This window comes from Helicoverpa zea, chromosome 7 (assembly GCF_022581195.2).
Source record: "Helicoverpa zea isolate HzStark_Cry1AcR chromosome 7, ilHelZeax1.1, whole genome shotgun sequence".
NCBI classification, from domain to species: Eukaryota; Metazoa; Arthropoda; class Insecta; order Lepidoptera; family Noctuidae; genus Helicoverpa; species Helicoverpa zea.
The window spans coordinates 5,263,359-5,286,837 of record NC_061458.1 but is presented as its reverse complement, the minus strand read 5'-3'; the positions used below and the strand labels follow the sequence as shown (position 1 = coordinate 5,286,837).

The 23,479-nt window shown below is 37.5% G+C and overlaps 1 protein-coding gene across 2 annotated transcripts in view; it reads left to right on the top strand.

Moving 5' to 3' along the window:
* The first annotated feature begins 207 nt into the window (after positions 1-207).
* Positions 208-23,479, top strand: part of LOC124631824 — a 41,042-nt gene continuing 17,770 nt past the window's right edge. The window contains exons 1-2 of one of the 2 annotated variants that reach the window (XM_047166444.1): positions 208-1,849; positions 16,966-17,089. In XM_047166444.1, the coding sequence (XP_047022400.1) occupies positions 825-1,849; positions 16,966-17,089 (1,149 nt within the window). In that variant the 5' untranslated portion in view covers positions 208-824. The remainder of the gene's footprint in view (positions 1,850-16,965; positions 17,090-23,479) is intronic. The other variant, XM_047166441.1, reaches the window with a different exon arrangement.

The window sequence follows — 23,479 nt, the reverse complement described above, 5'->3', positions numbered from 1 at the left end:
ATACATAGTGATTAAAACATACTTAACAAATATGTGTAAATTAACTCAGAAAATTACAATTACTAGAATATCAGTACTTTACCGTCGGTAAAACAGTACAGCACGTAGCTTGCTGGTGTTTTTCATAGATGTCACTAATGTTTTATATTGCATCCCTTTTCCTCCAATGGGATCGTAGTACGAGAAAAGAAAGAAAGAAGGGAGTTGTGATTTTATAAGTATACCTATCATGTCGTATCGTTTGTGTGCAAGTTCTTTTCTTTCATTCGTTATTTGCAGTGTTTCACTTTGTAAGCATCGGATTTGGATTGTGAGATACTAGTTTTGGATTTATCTCCATTGTGCAAGCAAAGTTACCAATTGGCAAAAGGAGGGAATTTGGTGATTGAAGTTGCGAAATACTGTGTAGTGTGTACATGAAGATGAAACGAACACATATTATTGTGTGACCTTTTTGCATCTTCGAAGTGTGTCAATAAGTGTAATAAACCAATGAGTAAAAGACAAAAACAGTAGCCAAACTGAATCTACCTGTTTTATTGCCAGTGCCGTAACTTTTACAATGGGGCCCAAAGGGGCTCCGCCATAAAATTATTAGTCGGTTGTTAGACTATCGTAAAACAATAAAATAAGATTGATGACTCTGGGCACAAAAAAAACAATAGTTGATGATGGTCAAGGAGCTCCAGGTGTTAAGGAGGCCACCGAGCGATGATACGAGGCTGGTCGCAAGCGATGCCAGGTGGAGTCACGTCAGTAGATCGCGTCACGGCGCGTTCAGCTAGTGAGGAGCCAAGTTACGCGGCGTGTGATGTTTGTGCGCAATGTCAGGCAAGCCCGCGAGTGTGGGCGCGTCGCGAGCGGGCGTGCCGGGCACTCCGCGCGTGGTGGTGTACGTGGCGGACCCGCGCCAGCTAGAGCCCGGCGCCGCGGGCCCCGACCCGCCGCCAGTAGCCGCTCCCGCTGCGCCCTCTGCGCCCGCCGGCGCAGCGCCGCCGCAGGATACCCTCTATATCCCTGAGAACATACATCACCAAGTCAATTTGTCTAGAAACACAGTTTATAGATCACAAATTGACAGAAATGATCCAAGAAACTTGCCTGGTAATATTTTCTACAAACAGCTGAATGATAATGATGGGAAGGTAAATGTTTATGGTATGCCTGATAATGTTACACGAAGAACAGAGTTTTATCCGGTTTCACAACAGTATATAAAAGACCCATGTGTAAAGAATGAAGACACTAGAAGTGACCAATTGGGTCATCCAAACATGAAACGAGACTGTGCGGAGCAATTCGGTACAGAATTTAGTAGTGTAGAAACTTTTCATACGAGAGTACCTGTAGAAACAGTGGATCTGGCAACATATCAGGCAAGATGTTCTGCTCCCATCAGTTCAGATAGTACTATGAATTCCATGCACCCAGCTGCTTTGCGTCACGGGCAGAGTCAGTATAGTGAGAATGTAACAGTTCAGAGTGCTGGTGAGGGGTCAAATTGTAGTGAAAGAGAGTTATCTGTGTGTAAAAGTTTTGTGAACTATCAATTCTTAGAACAGAGTGTATCTCATCAGTCAATAGTGAATCAGAGTATAAGTATACTAAATCAACAAGTAGGAGTGAGTAGAGGAATAGTAAGTGAAGGTGATAGTGGCAGTGCACCACAGCTGGTGAGGACTGCGGATGGCGTAGTACTGGCAGTGCTGCCTGGGCAAATCCTGTCCCACCCGCCTGACAATTCTGAGCTTAGCTCGAGGACAGTGGTACAGAGTGACTCTCAACAAACAGTTACTGTGCCCCTAGGTTGGAAGAGAATAATCAGTGGCACATCAGTACTCTATGTTAGGTGAGTAACCATTAATTGATTAACTTGGTAAGTTCATAAAAAAAAAACCATAAAGAAAATATATTCTATATTACATTTCTATCTAAGACATTGCTTTTTCAGACTTCAAAGTTTTAAAACTGACTGACAACATGCTCAATATGTAATGATACAAGAATTTAAAACAGCAGTCCATCAATACTATCTGTAGAAAGAAATAAAGAGGAAACATTTTTCTATGTGTACTCTAAAAGTTCAGAACTCAGAACCTACTGTACCTACTAATTGTAAATATTCTTTCACTGGTAAAAAGCTACACTATCCCCAAGTAACATACCTGACAATTTTGAAACTGATCTAAAATGCATTGTCATAGAAGCTGCAATGACATTATTAATGCAATAGTTTGTGTTTGACAAGATCAGAAACATTACTTTTGTGGCTGCTCTGGTTCCCATAAAGCACCCTCCATAATAAACTTAAACGTTTTCTTTGAAAGGCTTGTACTCATTCAATAAATTATACTGGACCATAGTAAAAGAAAAACTGACGTAACATGTTTTTAAGACCTTAATGTGAATTTAGAGGGTCATCTGCGCCTTCAGGTCGTCGGTCAAGGCCTTCTTTACGTTTAATTGGGGCTCTGAGCGCTCGCAACAATGGGGTCCTTAGTGCTAATATCGAACGAGTGTGCAGAGCAAAAAAGTTGCGTCTGTCTATCCTCAGACCCCTGGAAATGAATACTTGGTTGCGCCCTATTGTCTGCGAGGCTCTCGGGAAGTCTACAAGATATGTAATTCAGACATTGATACACGATAAAAAAGCGGCAACCGTTATGTTCTTAATATTTATGTTGACCTGTAATTTATGGTATCAAACCTAAAACACAGGCGAAGCGACTGGATCCGTTTCCTTGACTATGAGCGTCAGGCGTCCATACGTGGGTCTCTCATCGGGTATCAGCACCTGCGAAACTAACAGAAAAGGCTAACCCATGGCTAGAATATTGCTACCGTACAAAATAATGGAAGGAACGTTGTATGGCTGGATCATGTCCACTCTATATCGAGAATTTGTCGGAAAACAGATTCAAGAAGTAACGCAAAATTAGATTAAGCATTTACAAATACAATATCTATTAATTATTGCTCTGTCACTATCTACAAGGAAAAACTGGAAGAAATAAACTTGATGATTTTCGATAATGAAGTGGCAATTTCAGAAAATATCAAAATGCAAAAGAACGTATCCCATGCTACATTCGTAGAGCGACCTCAAGCGATTTACGGATTTTAAGTATGACCAATAAAGAGTTAAATTCCAATAGAAATGAGAAGCTCTAGCAACTAAGGGTTAATCGAATCGGAGATGGTATAACGAAAAGGAAAAAATATATAAACATTTTCTTTAAAGTTATTCAGCCACTGTTTCTACACAACTCCCTACTAGCCCGCGATTTAACCCTCTCAAGTAATATTATTTTAACGATCAATGTTCGAGATGGTTGAACGGTAATGAAGTATTGGTGGAATACAGCGGCGCCGAGCACCGCGGATCGTGTGTTAACGTTAAATCAATCCGGCACAAGTGGACAAACCAGTCCGGCAGCTGTGCGGACGTTCTCGTCGTAAGTGAAGAAAGTTACTTTACACCAATAAAACTGAGCATTTGGACCAAACGGCTGCAGACCCTTTTATTTGCAGAACGTATAATTGCATCTGCTAACCAAACATCATAATGTCATTATGTTACGTAACTTGAAATGTGAAAAGAGTGGCTCTTGAGAAGTACAAATCTATTTCTGTTCAAGTTTTATTGTTTTGAATAACATCCATAACACCTAAAAGGAATACATATTATATTATTCATCAGCTGAAGACAAAAATAACTTTTCTTTTGTCGTCTTCTCATTTCGTTGAGTCCGAAGTCAGGCTCTGTATACTTTAATGGTTGCTGTTAGACCTCTAATTAATTGATTCAAAATGAATGACTACATCAATAGATCTGATCATTGCCCTATTTTCGTAATGCACGCTAGCCATCCTAATACCATATTATTAAATCCTGGGCAGCTGCGTAATTTTAACTGTCATAGTTAGTAAACATGATTAGTCGATTGCCAGAATATGGGCCGTGCGTGATCATAAATGTTTGAGCATCTGGTTGCAATACGTTATTGATGTCAGTTCTTAATACCTATTTTCTTTTGAGACATTAGGTATATCTGCTATGAATGACTAACGAACTAATAACAAGATCCCTTGTGTGTCTACTACAGTCACCTCTAGATATACATTACAATACATTCCAGAATGCTATATTCACGTACGTTTCGTAATTAATTAACGAAACTAAATAGGGGTCATTTAGATAGATACCACAAAATAATTAAGGTGGAGCTGGAAGTAGCGAACCAAAATGATCCGATACAAATTAATTAATTTCATAACTTGTATCTAAAATTTGTAATATTGAATTATAAACCTTTATTCACAGGTTACCTGCGGTGATTAAAAACTGGTTTTGTAGTTTTGATATAGGTAGTCACAACCCATAATTTTACCTGTTTGTTTAACAATCCGCTTGAAATCTGCATAGTTGTTAATTATCTTGTCTTACAAGAGCAACGTTTTTGTTGATCGACAACACGTATCACTTTCTCAATTAAAATCTAACGATTCCTTGCCTTGTTCTGCAAAAATCAAATATATTTAAATAATTAGTATGCATTTTATTATTCTGGCATTAATTAGGTACTCTCGTAGACCGCACTTAGGTACGTGTCGTATCACTAACGTTTAAGGATTGAGCTCAACAGATTCTGCTGTAACATCTACGCGCATTCACCTCTCTTATCTGTCATTGCAATAGGGTACACAGAAACTGAACAATACTGTAACAAACACTTCGCTAGCACGCAGTGCCATAAAGCTTTATTTTATAGCCTTGCGTTCAAGCTTCCTTGTAGCTGCACTAACACTTTGTCTGTCCAGTCCAAATAAATGAATATTTTTATATGATCTCAGTAATTAAATGTTGTTTTGTCTATCTAAAGACTGTGTACCGGCCTATAACTTTGTGATGTCATAATTTAGATATTACATCACTGAGATTAGGCTTTCCAAACACAATTCGTTCGTATCAGAAATCGTTGCGTCAGCACAAGAGTTTCCTCAGCCGATGTAACAGCACAAACAGCTGTTCGACCGTCGTAAATTATATTACAAGAAACAATAAAAAGCTTATTCTTCTACTTTCTTTGTGTCAATTGTCAGTGTGCTTATTGACGTTGGGACCAGCTATTGCTCAACTGATTTATAGCCACCATCGCAAGCGAGGTAAAGAACACCGTCTGTGTTTTTTTCGAAAGTCGCATTGTATACGCATGGATTTCTCTGGCCTTCTTTGTGAGGTTGCACAATGTTGGGATTGTCCGTTTGCAACTCATACGGCTCGTCTCAATTGTTTCGACGGATTTCATGGGCGTCACCAAGTGTTCTGATCCGATTTACAATTGGTTCCAACTTTCTTTTAGCTTTTGTCCTGCAGCAAGCTTGCACCAATAAATTTTATCTATTGTTTAAACATTTGACTCAAGTGCAAAGTCAAGTGATAAGGTCCAAAGCAACGTATATGTACCGTGTTTCATATAAGTACTACCTATACTGCATCTGGAACCAGGATCATAGCCCCTTCCCGTATTTAAGCAAAATCAATAATCATTTATTAACATCATATCCTTACTGAACACATCTGTATTAACTTTAAGACATTATTATCGTCGAAAAATTCACTATAACAATAACAGAACGTTTCATAACCATTAACAACTATTTTTATAACGAGTATAGGTAGATAATATTTTTAGTACATAAACCAATTAAAAACGAGAAACGAGAATTAATGTACGAGCAAGGTCACAAGATAGACCTTCTAACATCATTTTGAGTATTCATTTAACCAGATACATAATCACAACAGTGAGTGTGCGTTTGAATTCATGACTCTTCATAAAGTCTATCAGGCTTAAAATTTATGGAACAGTGACAATGAGGCTGGGAGGCGAGATCATACGCGCGTTGACCTCCGCATTGGCTTCGACGCGGAAATAATATGGATTACGTAAGCACAGTCGAACATTTTTTATTGCTCCATTAAATGAGGCACGCCGCCGACTCTGGGTGGAGAGCGTCTCAACAACAAATAAACGAATTTAACATCCATGATACGGCCATTAGTCTCACTATTCTTAATTGCTAAAGTTAAATCTGGACTGTTTGAACGTCGTGACATGTAATTATTCAAACTTGGTGTAACTATAGTTCGGCCATTCAGAGAATGCGTTCCTGACACGTCGCGATTGAACTGACAACGTAACTACATTCATTGATTATTGATATAATAATGTTGTTTTAATGCTCCTCAATTGTTAAAACGGTAAACAACCAGCAAAAATATTTTTATCGTAACTGCAACGCCATTGCAAAGTTACGTCGTCAGTTCAATCGCGACGTGTCAGGAACGCATTCTCTGAATGGCCGAACTATAACAACTTATAGCCTGTTTTAGCTCCATACATGATCAATCTAATAACATGTTGACGGAGCTGTTTATCGTGATTCAGTATTATAGTATTATAGTATATGGTATAACAACTCCTCGATTATTTTGAATTAATTAGCGTACTTCGACTTAAGAAACAGTAGTGTTATCCTTATCAGCAACCAGCTGTGATCATATCAAATATCTTCTATAAAATCTGCAAAGTAATCGCGGTACACAAACCCCATACCTATCAGTTTGTTTATTTTGTTACATAATTGAAATACATTATAAAACATATTTCTTTACTAAGGATTTACTCCATAATATCCACAAAGTTCGCTTCGTGTTCTGTCTTGGGACAGGGTCCTCTACAATTCGCAAGTAAAGTTAATGTAAGTAATAGCAAATTTTGGAGAAGAATGAAACAAGATTTATAATATTAACTGTGTAATCTCATGGTATTATAAGCTAAAGGAGTTAGATAAATAAACATGATCGGCGACGAGTGGCGTACGACCCTTGTGTGAAGTCTGCCGGATGCGTCAGCTCACATGGGCTCCAGACGGACGAAGTAAATGAAATGTGTTCTCAATCGTTCCCACAGAAGCGTAGCCGAGGGGATCGAGTCAAGGTTGCCTTGCGAATCTAAGAAAAACTGTTTGAAATATGCCTTGCAAAAACTAGGCGACGTTACACGTCCTGCAGTATTCAAGTGAATTTATTTGCTTTTCGATGCGGCGCTTGGCTTCGCTTGGCATGTGGCAGGTGTTACCTGCAAACCTGAACTTGACTGGACAACATTTTATTCACCTGTGATATCGTTTTATTTTAATTTGTAATTATTTATCTAGATACTTGGGTGTACAGTACTGGCTTATGGGATCAGTACTTCGTACTTGGAAATGTAATTATTTCTAAATTGTATCGCTAGAAACAGAAAAAGTATCTTACATTATTGGACAGTTTTTAAAATTAAGTTTTAAATTATTTTATAATGTAGGGCAATTACAAAGGTCTGTAATTAGTATGCTTTTGAGAAATAATATTAATTGATTTTACTTATTGCAAAATACATATATTTCAATATCTTGTTAGGTATATGTCATACTGTAAAAACGATCATGAGTTTCGATGTTACTTATGTCCTTAATTATTTTTATTGCTAAAGATATTAAAACATCGGTAAAGCCGTATAGTGGGGGTCGGTTGATCGCTTAGCCGTTGTACCTGTATACTTGTCGCATAGGTCCGGCCATTCACCTGTACTCTAATACTATTATATAATTGCTAGGTACTTTATATTAAAGATAATCTCTATTACCCGACTTCAAGAGAATATACTGTTATTGCGCAGCCATGGGTATGGGGGATATAGATTTGGGAGTTTAGTTAAGCAAGTACGAAGTGAGTTCATTCAAAGCAATTATGCTATTATGTTCTCTGTTGTCTTCAGTATTTCAAAGATACTTAAGGCCTTAGAAGATGGTATGGAATTAACACATGTAATATTATATCGCTACAAAACGTAAACTGCTTTGCTTATGTGACACAAATAAATGGCGCCCGTCTCACGAGTTGTTCGCTTCAACGTCGGGTAAACTATCATACTAGACCGCTTATCAAGCTCTAAACTACCACTTAGTCAAATGTCAGGTGGAATTGCTGCTTGGTACCTACGATATTTAATGTTAGTGTCAACTTGGATGCTTAATAAGCAAAGGAAAATAAAGTGTCTAGAACCATGATTTTATTTATGAAAAATAAAGGGAAACAAAAAATGCTCTAAGCTCTAAGCATTGTAAGTAGTTAATTACATATGTATATTTCTACAATATTCCCAAGCATCTTAGCAGAATAAAACTTTATAGCACAGAAAGAGACCTACAAGATAAAATCTGCAATGTTGACGCAATGTCGCTTTTAAAAGATGTTATTTTACGACCCAAAGTCTTTTCAATAGAATGACATTGATAAACCCTTTAGTACCGGGCTATAAGAGTGTCCTTTATGGAGCGGCCTCGACCCATTTCAACTTCGTTCCCCTCACATGAATAAATAAAAGCTCAATTTGTAACTTACCCGTTTTCCAACTCATCGATATTATCTCGTGCAGGCCCGCCGCTAGCTGTTTGTTCGCCCGCGTGCAAAACCGATTATGCCGCCCTACGACTACATATTATACTGGGTTTTGTCAAAAAATATATAAGGGGTCCAGGGGGTCCGGACCCCCCCGCCCTTTCATATCCATTTTACTTGTCCAACAGAAAAAAATATGTACATGCACCGCTCTGATTGCAGAAAACCCACCTACTTTTGGATGCATAAATATTGCAATATGTACATACATATATTACACATAACTTTTTATTTACTTGAAATGCTCTAAGTGTTAGAGTAACCTAAGAAGTCCTGGGTTAGCCCATAAGCAGACTAAGCAATTGCTTAGGGCATCAATGCAGTGCAATCATTACCCAAGTGGCCCCTATGTATTGAAAGATTGTGATTAATGGGTAGGTACCAACATAATGTATGTCAAAGTGCTTAGAACAGATTATGGGTAACTTAAACTAACGAACTTAAATATCTATAGCAATGTTTAATTTCGGTAGAATATGTTATTAATGGTTTTTGGTGGGTTTCCCGTTGAAAAAGTCAACGCATGAGACACATTTCATATGTAAGGAAGCGCGAGCGAAGCGAGCGCGAAATTTTTTTAGTCTAAGGACACAAAACAAATAAAAACCACTGTAAATTAACAAAGCAAAGTCAAAAAGTAAGATATGCACAGAAATAAAGTGCAAATGTACATGAAGCCGCGAGCGAAGCGAGCGCGATTTTTTCCTTAGAGTTTTCATGAAGTAAACATGATGATTTTTCGGAATTGAATGCCTCAACAATTAAACAAAGATAAATAGCGATCAGTGCCGGTTTTAACTCAACCAGCGCCCTGAGCGAGATTTCTACGGCGCTCTCCAACTGCAATTCAAACCCATACGAAAAACAGAGACGTATGTAGTTACCGATTGCGCGAGCGAAGCGAGCGCGAATATTTTTTTTATAGTTAACAAGTCGAAGAAAAAATTACGTAAAATGTAGCCCAATCGTACATAAGCTGGTTGATGAATGCAAAAACACTGGAACATGTCTTCTGATTGCGCGAGCGAAGCGAGCGCGAAATTTTTTGTTATATTTTAGAACTCATAACCAAAATTACTTAACATTTTGCCCAAACGTACATAATTCTTTGTTGGTGATGGCGCCTATGTATTAAAATTTTGGGACTTAAAGTAGTACCGTAAATAAGAAAGTTCATATGGAAACTAGAAGTTACTTTCTTATTAATAAAATAACTTAAAAACGACGCTACCTTTTTGCTAGGGTAGACTAAAAAATTGTTGAAAAATAAAAACAACTGTGAAGTGAAGCAAGCCCGAAAATGTTTGAGTTTTGGATCACTAAAAGTCCTAAACATATATAATAAAAAGCGACTGTGGAGTGAAGAAGCCGCGAGCGAAGGGAGCGCGAATTTTTTTGAGTATTGGGACATTAAAAGTAGCTTGTGATAAAAAATTGAAGCGTAAAGCAAGGAAACCGCGAGCGAAGCGAGCGCGAAAATTTTTGAGTTTTGGGACATAAAAGTAGTGTTTGTTCGAGAATTTCTCAAATTTAACGCGTAATTAAACACTAATTCGCTTCGGCTATTTCTAAAATCTGATGTAGCTTCTAAAGTACTGATTATTTGTTAGAGGTATTTTAGTAAGGCCTTTCCAGTAAAGTATAATTTATTTGTAGAGAAGTGATTTATAAACTGAAAACACCTATCGATAATATAATCTAAAATAAGCTCTAACTTCTAAAGTACTAAGAATTGGTAATTAGTATGTTAGTACAAAATGTAACGCTTGAAAAGACCTTTCAAATGATGTATGACTCATTACTAGAGGGGGAGTAGACCAACAACCAAACATTTCGCCCATTGTTCTTTAAAACAAAAATAGGAGTAACATTCTGATCAAGGATTGGTTGGGGGCGCCTGCGGCGCCCTTTATATCCGGCGCCCTGGGCCGTCGCCCAACCGCGCCCTACCCTAAAACCGCTACTGATTGCGATATCTGACATGGAGGCGCGAGCGCAGCGAGCGCGAATTTTTTTGGGGATGCAAAGGGTGAACCCGTCAAAATTGATAGGGCGAGACCAAAGCGAGGGCGGCTTTTTCTGAAATTTTATTGCTAATGTACTCATCTATTTTGAGTAAAAATATTTTTATTACGTAATTATGGTTTAATTTTGCTGTATGGGTTAATTTTGCCGCCCCGTAAATAGTGCCGCCCAGGGCATTTGCCCCCCCTGTTCTCTCCCCCCACGCTACGCTAATGGTTGATCTTAAATCGTTTTTAATAATTTTTAATTTTGAAAATGTTCAACAGATGTAACTGAAACCGGCAGTGTAAGTAATATTCTTAGCGCTATTGCTGTGTTCGGAAATATTGAAATCAAATAATTGGTAAAAAGATATTGTATTTTTTTAATATTACGTGATAAGTTGCTCGATTTGCCGCCCCCTAGGACGTGCCGCCCGCGTGCGGTGCACGCCTTGCACGCCCGCTTACGGCGGGCCTGATCTCGTGTTCCGTTGCGATATATGCCAAAAGCTTAGCAATTATGCTGTTTGAATATTTTCTAATGAATTTCATTAGGGGTTTCGGAATTTCCAGCAGCAAGTAGGTAGAGAAAACAAGTATCGAATTATACAACCTACAAAGCGTCAACCCCTTAGTTGAAATTTACGCCATTTTGTAAAATTATTTCTTACCATCAGTTTTTACAAGTAATCGTTTAATTAAGTTGGATTGATATTGTTTTAATTATTCATTTGCGTTTCTTCAATGGAACTGGGAAGTAAATTAGGAAGTGGATATTTGAAAATTTTTACGTAGGTTTTTCACTACTGGATTCAGACAGTGGCACGATCTTTTTGGGAGTTATAAAAAACGTTTCGGTAAAAAAACATTACAAGCCTTATGTAGAATCCTACAGCCAGCATCTGTCTATATCATCTAATCTTTAGCTGAAAATGATGATTCACTTGAGTCATCATTGGTAGGTACATTATGATGAAGTTTATCCGAACCCCGTGTTAGCCAATATTCTTTCATAGTTGGCTATTTAGTCGGGTCGAGCAAGTTGCCAATGAGTCACTCAGGGAAACCCTTTCGTGACTCAACTCGTTATCGACTATAAGTATTGAGTCGGCACTCACCCTGTTTGTATTGATAAAGTCCTTGTTGCGACAATTGAAACGTTGTTTGAAAACAGACTAATAATGTCTCTGTGATCTTCTTCATCTTTCTTTGAGCTTCTGTGATATAATTTTGCGATATTATTTATCCTTGATGCCATGAGGGGACTTGGTACCAAGAAGAATCTTAGAAGAATATAATCTTACTTTTGATCATTGGATGTCTTGCCAGAATTTGACTATAATTTTCATAGAAATATTTTACAAATGAACAATTTCAATTTAGGGATATTTATCAACAACCTAAATTAATAAAGGATGTAGTTATAACTAAACAAACAATTTTTTGTTCTCATTTTGAGTCCGAATATTATCATTAAATTTTTTGTGGAGCAAAATGCCGTCATGTTTTGTGCGGCAGCGTACATTGGCTTGGCGCCAGAATATTTCACCCATTATACATTGCCCCGACGGTCACAAAGGAAATGAGATCAATCACAATACTAGGGGCCAATAATACCGATGTCTCCTCAAGACGATATTTCACCATCAATATTTCCTTTAATTTCTTTAGTCACAAAAGCAGGAAACTTTGAGCTCTGTTGGTCCTGTGATCCATATTGTTGATTAACCGTTTTCCTTATGAAGATTTTCTGTAGAAGATAAAGTCTTTAACTCCTTTATTGTCTTTAAATTGCTTACGTGCCTGGTTAAAACGATGTTAGGATTTTTTATGAGTCTGGTGAGTACATCATTGTATAAAAATTATATCCTATACATTCCTAGTTAAATTTATGGGAACTGTTTTATAATTTATTTAATTATTGGTTAATTTCTTTAATCGTCGTAAGTTATCAATAAAAGGCCATTGTATGCCTCGTCAACCGCCCAGTTAAGAAAATGATAGAAATGTTTGTATATTAAAGATATTGTCTAAAAGTTAGGTATATTCTTGAATGAATTAAGGATAATCGCGTGACTTGCTGGTTTCACTCTCCAGAAATGAAGGGACAGCCTGGAATTGGTTTAAAAGGAGAGAATTACCAAGTTTTATTCGGTTTCTTTAAAGTAACTGGTTACAGTAATTAAATAATAGCTTCGCAGTACTCACGTATTGGTCTGTCTGACTTATTTTGTTGTATGTGTATCTATCAACGTGCAGCAAAAACGAGGCTAACTTGTCCGTAGAATAAAATTAAATAATTAAGTTGAACGTGTATCTTATTTTTATTATCTATATTATCTGTTTTCATGTTTGTCAATGAGGATAAATTGTACAGCGACTGCGATTAGTCATAAATAAGTATTTTTCAAGGCTATGAAAGACGACTGTCTGCATAATAACGCAGACTTGTATAGCTTGTTTTCGTGGAACATACTGTGACACATTGGCTTTAATAGGATTTATGTTCGAATGGTTATTTTAAAAGCAGGGACATAAAAATGGTCTTATTAGCTGCTCTGATTCAATATCTTATGAGTTGTCCTGAACTTGTAGAATTATTTTCTATACATATAATAAATCTGTAAAAAAACTGTGTCTGTACATTGAATATATTTAAAAAATAATAATTGGGTGGGGTTTAGAAACAGTAATGGAGCACAAATCCAAAAAAAAAAATTCTGTCTGTATGTCTGTATGTCTGTTTGTTTGTACACGCTAATCTTCGGAACTACTGAACGGATTTCAATGATTTTTTCTGTGTTGTATCAGTATTAAGCCTGGTCAACATATAGGCTATAATTTATCTTCGAAACTTGAAGACCTGATGCAGAACACCAACAGACCAACAAAACTATAAGAGATACAAAAATGATGCCATGGCAAAAATTGTTTCATATGATGAGCATTTTCAGCTGAGATAATAAATTTTAAGATCTGGAACACCTGATGTGGAACCCCAAGAGCCCAGCTTCTCTGTACCATATACAGGTATGACGTTTTAGCAAAAGTTGTTCAATTTGATAAGCACTTTCTATTGACTTATACAAATTGAAGATCTAAAACACCTGATGTGGAACTCCAGGAGCCCAGCTAGACAATAGCATATAAAGATATGACGTTTTAGCAAAAGTGGTTCAACCTGATAAGCACTCTCTATTGACGTATATACATCGAAGATCTGGAACACCTGATGTGGAACTTCAAGAGCAATACTACACTTGAAATGTATAGAAATGAATGTTATGAAATAGGTATGGTGAATCAAAAAAAGTAATTAGTCTGTCTTTTAGATAATTCTAAAATAATGGACACGTACTTTTTCTTTTCTCCTTCTCACAAACAAATAAAAACGAAGATATAACTTGAATTTCGTGTTAAGTCACTGGTTAGTACAAATTTTACATACCTAGACGTGGCGTCACGAGCCCCCACTCTCCGACTTTGTTGCGTTATATCTCATCATTATTTTGTATGTCTCTTCCAGACCTCGGGACTACAGAGTTCCGAATTTTTGGGAGGCAAACGTGGGGCCGAAGCCAACACTCTGAAGCCCTTTTGAGACAACTTTAATGAAATGGTGAAACAAAACCGACGATTATTCCTTTATACACTATAGAAATGAACCCGAGGACAATCCCCGGTGGATGTCGTTAAAAAAAAGTCAATCCCCGGTTCTGTGCTATACCATTGCTAACTGTTGATGAAAACTACTTGGGATATGAGCGGCTGAAGTGTGAGGATACCTCGGCGGATTTTAAACGCAGATTACGCGCTCCCTGTGGGTCACTTACCACGAGGCACCTATCCTCCGAGCAGGGCTACTTACCCTGCTCTAGCGACTCCACTCTGGACGGCCAAGCCAAGCCTGAGGCGTGAGACCTACCCCCGTCATGGTTCACTCCGACCGGCCGGAGATGGGGGTCAGTATACTCTCCCTGGAGAACTCAGTATATATAGCCCACCGGGGTCGCTACTCCCCGTCATCAGCCTCAGATATCCTGCGGTGCTCATATCTCATTATTATTGTCGTTATTATCTCAAGAGCCTTTGTCCCAATTATGTTAGAGTCGACTTCCAGTCACGATGCCACTGAGTACCAGTGTTTTACAAGGAGCGACTGCCTATCTGAGCTCCACAACCCAGTTACCCGCTCAACCCAATACCCCTTGGTAAAACTGGTCAGACTTACTGGCATCTGACTACCCATAACGACTGCCAAGAATGTTCAATGACAGCCGGAACCTACAGTTTATACGTAGAAAGTACATACGAACTTAGAAAAGTTTCATTGGCAGGTACTTGCCAGACCTGGAATCAAAGACGTACGCTCATACTTGAGAGATTGGTTCTCTACCCACTAAACCACCACGACTTACACTAAGTCATCACGACTTTGTTATCTCAGTAACATTTAATGTTTTTTAACGTATTAATACGTGTAATATTTTTGCCACACACAACTTAAATGCGGACTAATTAGAATCACTACTTTTATTCCTATGGTCACGTCTTTTGCGGTTCAGTTCTCAGCGTTTTGTTTAGTCTGCTGTGCTTTTGCCGTTGAAGTACAAAAATTGAATATATGGAACGTTTCTAATGGCTATGCGTATTCCGTTGTTTTCAAGTCAACGGGCCCTTAAAATTCAATATCAGACGGTTCAGATCTTTGATTTTGCTGACCCCGTAGTCGCTGGCATAAGGGACTTTATCCGCGTACGAAATCGCGGGCAGAAGCTAGTTATTAATAAACTTAACAGACGTTTGACATGTGTTTAAAAATAGTTTGGATACAACTAAACATGTGTACATATTTAGGCAACAGTTGGAATTAAAACTCGTTAGACATGGTCAATGGTCAATGTAAAATTAAACAATGTCAATGGCAATAAAAATACTTCGAGCAATTTGTTTGCGTAAACAAGTCATTTTGAAAATGTAATTCGCATATAAGATGAAAAATAGAACGGGCAGAAATGAATGAAGCAGTCTGAAACTGAATATTTAGCGTGGTTGTAGCTAATCACGATCTTTGCAGTTTTTTGTAATAGGCAACGATACAGTTTTAAATATTGTCTAATGGTAAAACACTTTAACTAAAGACACACGTGCATTGGTACAGATTGTTATGATTACTAGCTAATGGTTAAATGTTATGATTGATATATATGATTGTTTCACGGTATTTTTATTCCACTATCATTTAAGCATTAACTGACTGACGTCTTGAATACACAAGTACGGAGTATAGAAGCGGTTGCAAGGTGCGAAAGAGTTCGTGTGTTGAGTAATTATTATCGGCAGCTGTCTACGTCCACGCTCCCCCAAACATGCACGCGATCGCAAAAAATGAATTTCCCCGTTTACTCTCTATCCGACCGCGAACACCCCGTATAGTGGTCAAAGCCGCAGACTCCGCGCATGAATAAAAAGCGGGTAAACAAAAATCTTTTTTGCGGTTGCGGTTTACCTTTACCAAGTGTACCAGACCGTGAACAATCGGCGTGAATTATCATGTGGAGCATTTATGAAAGAGGCTGTTTGTAAAGCGAATCGAGGTGTAATAATGGCGGCAAGCTATGCCCCAAGCTGTCATCGTAAAAGGATTGTGTTGTTTGCAAATTGTTCTTAATGGCCCTTTGCGCTGCTGCGTGGTTGCAATCTCTTTTTGAACGACATAATCTGCGGTGAAGTTATGTCACTATTAAACAGGCGTTTCACTGCAATTATACCTGATAATATGTTTACTTTATAAACCATGTAAGCGTTAACGGTTAATTAAAACATTAATGAGCAACCTACTGACATATAACTCCTGACTGAATATTGCATGATCTAATGAGCATTGGGCTAAGCTCAAAGAGAGTCAAAGAGGTTTAGAAATGGAATATCGATTGACCGCACTGAAGTCAGTTAGCCGCGTGATTAACCCGCTCGAGTTGGGGTGCGATCACGCTTGACTAGAAGCTTTTGCATCATGCGCTTTCAATAAGCTTTCGATCGTTTACATGAATCACTGCTTCCCCTCTCTCATTAGTTCATATACGCTTTATTAAGTGAAATCACAATTTGCTGAATACTACACAATTAAGTTTAGTGTATGTTCACTGTTCCTGCCATTGTTTTTAGTAATTAATTGGTTCTATCATGAATGATAATTCCTTTTATGGTATTAGAGTATGTATATTTATCGAGAGATTTCTCTCCATAATCCTAATGCTTATCATAAGGATATGGGATATCCTTATTATGTTCAGCTCGCGGCTAATAATTGCGGTTTACTTATACACATTACTCACAGTGAAGCGATGTTAGATAAACATTTAAACCGTTTACGTAAATGAGATTATTCCTATAATTGCTACTGATCGAATTACTTCTAAAATCTAATGTTGTTATTTTTTGTTGCAGTCCAAGCGGAACAGCGTTGAGTACTCTTCCACAACTGCGGGACTATCTCCAGACTGCCGGCACTTGTAAGTGTGGACTCCCATGTCCATTGAGGCCGGAAACCGCCTTCAGTTTTGATCCTAAGGTAATATTTTTTTACACAAGTATAATTACGTTCAATTTGAAAAACAATGAAATTTTTCTGGAATAATTACTTACCAGCTGAGGCTTCAGATCCGATGAGGTTCACCGATACATTCCATAAAGCAATTCATCGGCATAAGGAATGCCTGTTGTCGAGCCGTTCCACTTTTTCTGCTCTGGGAATGTTTCGATCGCAGCCGGTTACCGAGTCGCGTTAAAACTTTTTACGTCTCTGACGATCTTACCAAGCGAAAATGTGTCATTTATATTATCCATTTATGAATGTTTATGGTTAAACTACGGTTAAAAAAGCATAATTCTAGAGATAATATCTGCAAAATTTGTGTTCTTTCATATTGGATCGTACCCAGAAATATTGGTATGAAATATTATACCTTTAACACTATTATGTTTATTTACCACTTCAGTAATTTATCTACTAACTGAGTACCTAGCTGTACTTTCAGCTTTTAAATATCGCTGGTAAAAAATGCTTCTCAATGTTTCTTATTAGAATTGTATGAATAAATATGATAAACGTTGCGATATAATAGAGTGAAGGGCCGACTTCGCAAAGAAGGCGAGGCGAGACATTAATTTAATAAATTAGGGCAATTATCATGTCAGTGTCACCTTGACATATAGTGAGGGCGATAAATACGAGTAATAATAGTTGCATGTTTAATGTGTCGCAGCTCGATATTAAAATATGAAAGATCTGTTTCATTTAGTAAGAATTATGTGTAGCTTTATGTAGGTAGATTGTACCTATCATATTTAGAAATTTAGAATAAATAAATAAGGCTTTAAACTATGTACTTGCTATTTTAATTCCGAGAAGTTATTTTTGAAAATACAAAAGCTTGTAATGAGATATTGAGAGTTACACATATTCATTCCTTTCTATTGTTTTGGGTATCATTCTATCATGGTCTTCCTATGAGTCCTTTGACTTCGTAGTATTAAGAGCCACATTTTATAGTCTTTGGCCGCAGCTAAAATAGATTTTGATCATAATTCAGTTAGTTGAAAATAAAAATAAATATTACAGTATTATATCGGGTGTGTCGTTCATAATCACATTAAATGAAATGCGTTAATATACTGGCTATTATATGTCGATTAACACAAAGGTAAAAGAAAAATACGTAAAAATAAAAAAATGAATTTTTCAAACAAAGTAAATAGAATAAAAATGTGATAAAATTAGAACACCATATAAAAGTCAGTCATTACAAACAAATTAGGTATTTTTTTTTACAATTCGCCATTGAATATCATAAAGTATATGCGATTTGATATAATGTGATTATGAACGACACACCCTGTATAACATGCGCATTATAAAAATAAAGACCTGTATTTTAGTGTCATGTTAGTGAGGTTCGAGATACCAGCCAGCATGTGAAATTACAACCTGTTATCGATATAGTTGTCACCAAATAAATGTCAATGGAGTTTTTGTTTATGGGTTATATAAAGTTAAACCTGTTTAACGAGACACGGGTTTGTTAGGCGAAGCTTTTACACAGAAAATACTTGAGTTACATGGATGTTAAGGCGAAACAATTTTGCTGAAAATCATGACTCTAACTTTAATAAGCATAAAATTCCGATCATATATGAACCTATTTGATGAACTATAAAATGACGTTTTTCATATTATTGTGGCGGAATAAATGCGGTGCATTCACATAAAACCCGAGTTCTCTAGTCACAGTAGAATACACGTCGAGCTATAGATCCACGTGTTGTCGATAACAAGAAGAGGATTATACATAGTTGAGTGGTCACATTATATTTATTCAGAGCACACTACCATTGCTTAACAAGTGACTCGTTATTTTACTCTAGTTTGTCCTACTTTGTTTGTAATGGCCTGGTTGTGCAATTTAGGCAACACTGGATCAAACCTCTCAATTTCAAAGCTTTTTTGCTGAAGTATAGAGACGTTTAAGAGTAATGGTTTTAATAAACCATAAATCGCGTACTTATATAATTTTCGCATAGATCTATAAAATAATTTTGATAAAGGTAAAGCTTCCGCAGCCCTTTTGGAAGATGGCAAATCCAATTGTAAAGTCATTTAGCATGTAACGGGATGAACTGTGAAGTGCATGCCTCTAACATTCTGTCTCGTTTGTACAGGCGATCCAATAAAGGTGAGCCTTCGCAGTTGCATTTGTGCGACGGACAAGTTAATTCTGTCAAAGCTTGCTGCGACCTCCTCGCATCGCCTTTGTATGCACTTGAAATGTACAAATTGCACCGCGGCCCGTGGGGGTGGGGGGAGGTCGGTGCACTCGCCTGTATCCCCACACTCCTGCACTCTCATCGATTCCTCTTTGTTCCATGCATTCGTCTTGAGATACACTCGGCGACATCTCGATTTCACATTCAGTTGAAGCACTGATCAACTCGTGTCTGCAACTACGCTTGTCATTTAGTCATGTCTGGATCTAAATTTATGTATGATCTATGGATATGAAATAGATAATTCCTTAATTTTGTAATTGCATACGAATCTATCCGAAAACTATCCGAAAAAAAATCTGAAAGGAGAAAACCGGAAATTTTAAGATTGTACTGTGTTTGAGTTGAAAACATGGACCTTTAGAAACACTGACCTCCATATACTATGATGATATTGTAATTTATAAAATTACAAGAACATTCTGGAAACAGCTAGATTCTGTTTTCAATAATAGGCATGAAACTGAAATAGCAACCTTGTAGGTATAACTTGACCAAGTGGATTGTCTTCGTGTGATTTACAGGTGGTTTTTCCTGTTTTCGCCTTCCCAGTCCGTCCAGAGCCATACTGAGGCATACAATTCACTGATCGCTGTCTCCGCATGTCCAGATATAGCAGTATTTATGATAACTACCTGCGTAGTAGTCGGCTCCACCATCGTGACGCTGTGTCGCGGTCCTCGCCAGTCGTGAGCTAAGCGCTGACCCTCCGGCACTGACAACGATCCTATCGCGACCACACTTTCAGCTGTTGCTAAGACGTTTATAGACCATTTTGTCCCTATTTATGATCGCTTGATTCCAAACATAAATTCTGTATTATAATTCTGGTTACTTGGCGAGAGTCTTGGGCAGATTTAGAAATCGCGAGCATATTTCTGGCTTTATTAAAATTAATGATAATGACTTCATTTTGACAATTTAATATTCACCGGCTATCGAAATAAATAAATAATAATAAATAAATAATGTCGGGACACTTTTCACACACGGTCGGCTAGCCCCATGGTAAGTTATTAATTAACTTGTGTTATGGGTGCTAACACAACTGATAAACTACATATAGCTACATATATACTTATTTATGAATACAAATTATAACACCCAGACCACGGCCAACAAGCATGCTCATCACACAAATGTCGACCGAACCGGGAATCGAACCCGGGACCTCAGGTTCGGCAGTCCGGCATGATGACCATTGCGCCATCGAGGTCGTCAAATATCCGAATAGCAGCCTACTTCAAAAATAGTAGGGTATACGAGACCATGACATTTAAAGTTTTAAAGAAGACGGATCACAATCCATACAAAATTGCCCCACGTCCTATAACAATGTGACGTATCTCAAAAAAAAGATAAAAATATAATACAAATAATATGAGCCCAAACACGAGGTAGTTTACATATTCAGTTGTCGAGTTCCCTCGACCTTCTTTCGTCTCCATCATCAGGTCAGCTCCAAACCTTTACTGTTGCATATTGTTATAAGACATACACCTTATAGTCAAGTTTTTATCCTGCGCATACCTACAACTTTCAAAAGTTGCCCTGGATTTCTCAGGGTTTCCATTATCAGATCCGGACCTGATGATTATGGGACCAACTGTGAGGTATACCCTATCAAACAAAAAAATAATTTAATAAAATAGTCCATAAATAGTCCCATGAACGATGTTTTCATAACAGCGCCTGAACAATTTTTAAAGCATTTTTTTCATATGAAGGTGTAAAAAAGATGAATTGGAGAGTATGCCATATTTTTTTAAACATTTTTATCTTTTTTTTGAGATACGTCACATTGTTATAGGACGTGGGGCAATTTTGATCCGTCTTCTTTACAACGCACGCCACCTCGGATCGCCTGGTAAACAATGTCGCTTTATTGGAAAGGTTCGCATTGTGGCGATAGTATCTCATTGTTTTGACTTGTCTTCATCTGAGAACAAAGAATCACGGCTCTTCCGCGTGGCAACCGCTCCAAGTGACATTTAAGCTCATTTAAGCGATCGATCGAGGTCGTGATCCTTATGCTCAATGTTATTCGATTTTTAAATCACTACTTTCAATCTGTTATTCGTTTTGTAACCGATTAATTCCGTGCGGCAATTTGGATTGGTAAAGCATTCGTTTTTGTTATGCAAATTATTTTTTACGGTAGATTACATAATTTTAAAAACAAATAAGAACTTGATTATGAAGTTAGAGGCATGGATAAAGTTATAACAACATAAAACGTACCACAATGTGCGAGTAAGTTTTAATAAACGTTTAGTCGGTCTCTAAACGCTGCCAACTTTCCAACAGTGAGGTGAAAGTGGCGACCGTGCAGGGCAGTACGTAACATTCCGATCCGATAGGAACCTCGTTTGGAATAAAGCGAGAGCTAGAACATTAAATAAATTGTATTGGTTCTTGGTACTATTGCTGTATGGTTTTGTTCACACAATTTCTATTCAAAACAGTCTTACTGTAACGGTTTTTGCTGTTCTGTATTTTAAATTAATTAAACTGTGACCTGTGGACGTTTGTTTGTCTGGCTTTTACTTGTTATGGTCCCTTGTCACAGATGTTCTTTTGTTTTAATTATAGCCTAGTAACTAAGCAACTTAATGCCTGTTTTATTGCATCTTGAGGGAGCGGTAACTGTGTAGTGTAGTCGTCTGCTTGTCATCGGGAACAACATAATTTATTTGACGTTTGTGTAATAATCATAAGGCAAATGAAAGTTTATGCAGGTAATAACGTCCGCAGGGCTTATTTCTACACAACAAGCCGATTTTATGTGAGTTAACATGCGTGCATATGGGACAATAAAATGTATTCACCGACAGTCGTAAGCGACACGCTTCGCCGCCCCGATGGCGATGGTGAGATACGGCTAGCTAGCCACCGAAGCCGGCATTGTCTGAGTCTACGAGCTTTGTTTATTGACCATTGTAAACCCCAGGATCAGCTCCCAGTGCAGAATGGAGCCATATACTATGACAGTCCTCGAGGTTGTCCATCTCGACAATAAACTGAGGATTGTCTCGGTTATACAATTCACTTTTAAATTAGGACCATCTAATCGTCGCTTTGTTGGATGTACAACGTAAATAATAAATGATGTGTCAACGGGCCTGCAACAACCCCCTGTTTTCCTATCGAGGTCAAGGCTATCGATATTCAATACACATACAAAGATAAACTTCCCTTCCCCTCACCCTAAGCAGCGATTATCGGGTGTTATTGCATTTGATTGTATGGATACAATGTTAGGTAAACATCTGATTAGTATCAATAAGAAATTCATAAGATTATGAGCCCATGTCGGTTATTACAAAAAAGTGGTATTTTTCTTTAAAACCAATTTTTGTAATAACACCATAACAGTTTTTAAAGAAGTAAGTCAGCATCTATAATGAATATCGATCATCCAGGGGCCCGATTCTCCTAAGTTAACAATGTCAAAATCGAATAGAAATCGAATCGCAATATGATCGCAATAGCAGTTTTAACCATATCGGGCATTCTGCTACTAATAAAAGACCAATCGTATTCGATTGACATTTGATTGGTGTGCGATTGGTCTGCTATTTTGGTAATTTTGGTCTATACGGTAGTTTGCTGTACAATCATTTTGCAATCGTAAATCATTTGCAGACAAAATGATTCATTATTGAATGACAGAAAAGGATAAAAACGTTTATTTCAAAGAAAAAATAGCGGAATGCCACATACGCTTCAATCGTAATCGAGTCGGGATCGGATCTCAGTCGAATCGAGTCGAACGTCAATCGAATGTTGCTTAAGTAAAATTAGGAGAATCGGGCCCCTGCCTGAACATTGAATACATGTGCATGGTTACCTCAATGTTTCTAAAGTAATAAAAAGTAACGCTGTTTTCTATTAATAGGTACTCCTCGCAAATATTTATACATTTTGATGAGAGTTTGACCCAAATTACGAAAGGGTAAATCCTGCAGAATGGGACATTAATTTACTTTTACGACCGCTCACCTACCGTTCAACGGCAAGATAACGACTCAAACGCCAAGAGTAGAGATTGTCTTCTTATATGCAAATTAGACCCGTTATGTGGAATGATTTGTTTAAGTTTGTATTTACAAGTTCATAATTTAAAAATGTTCATCAA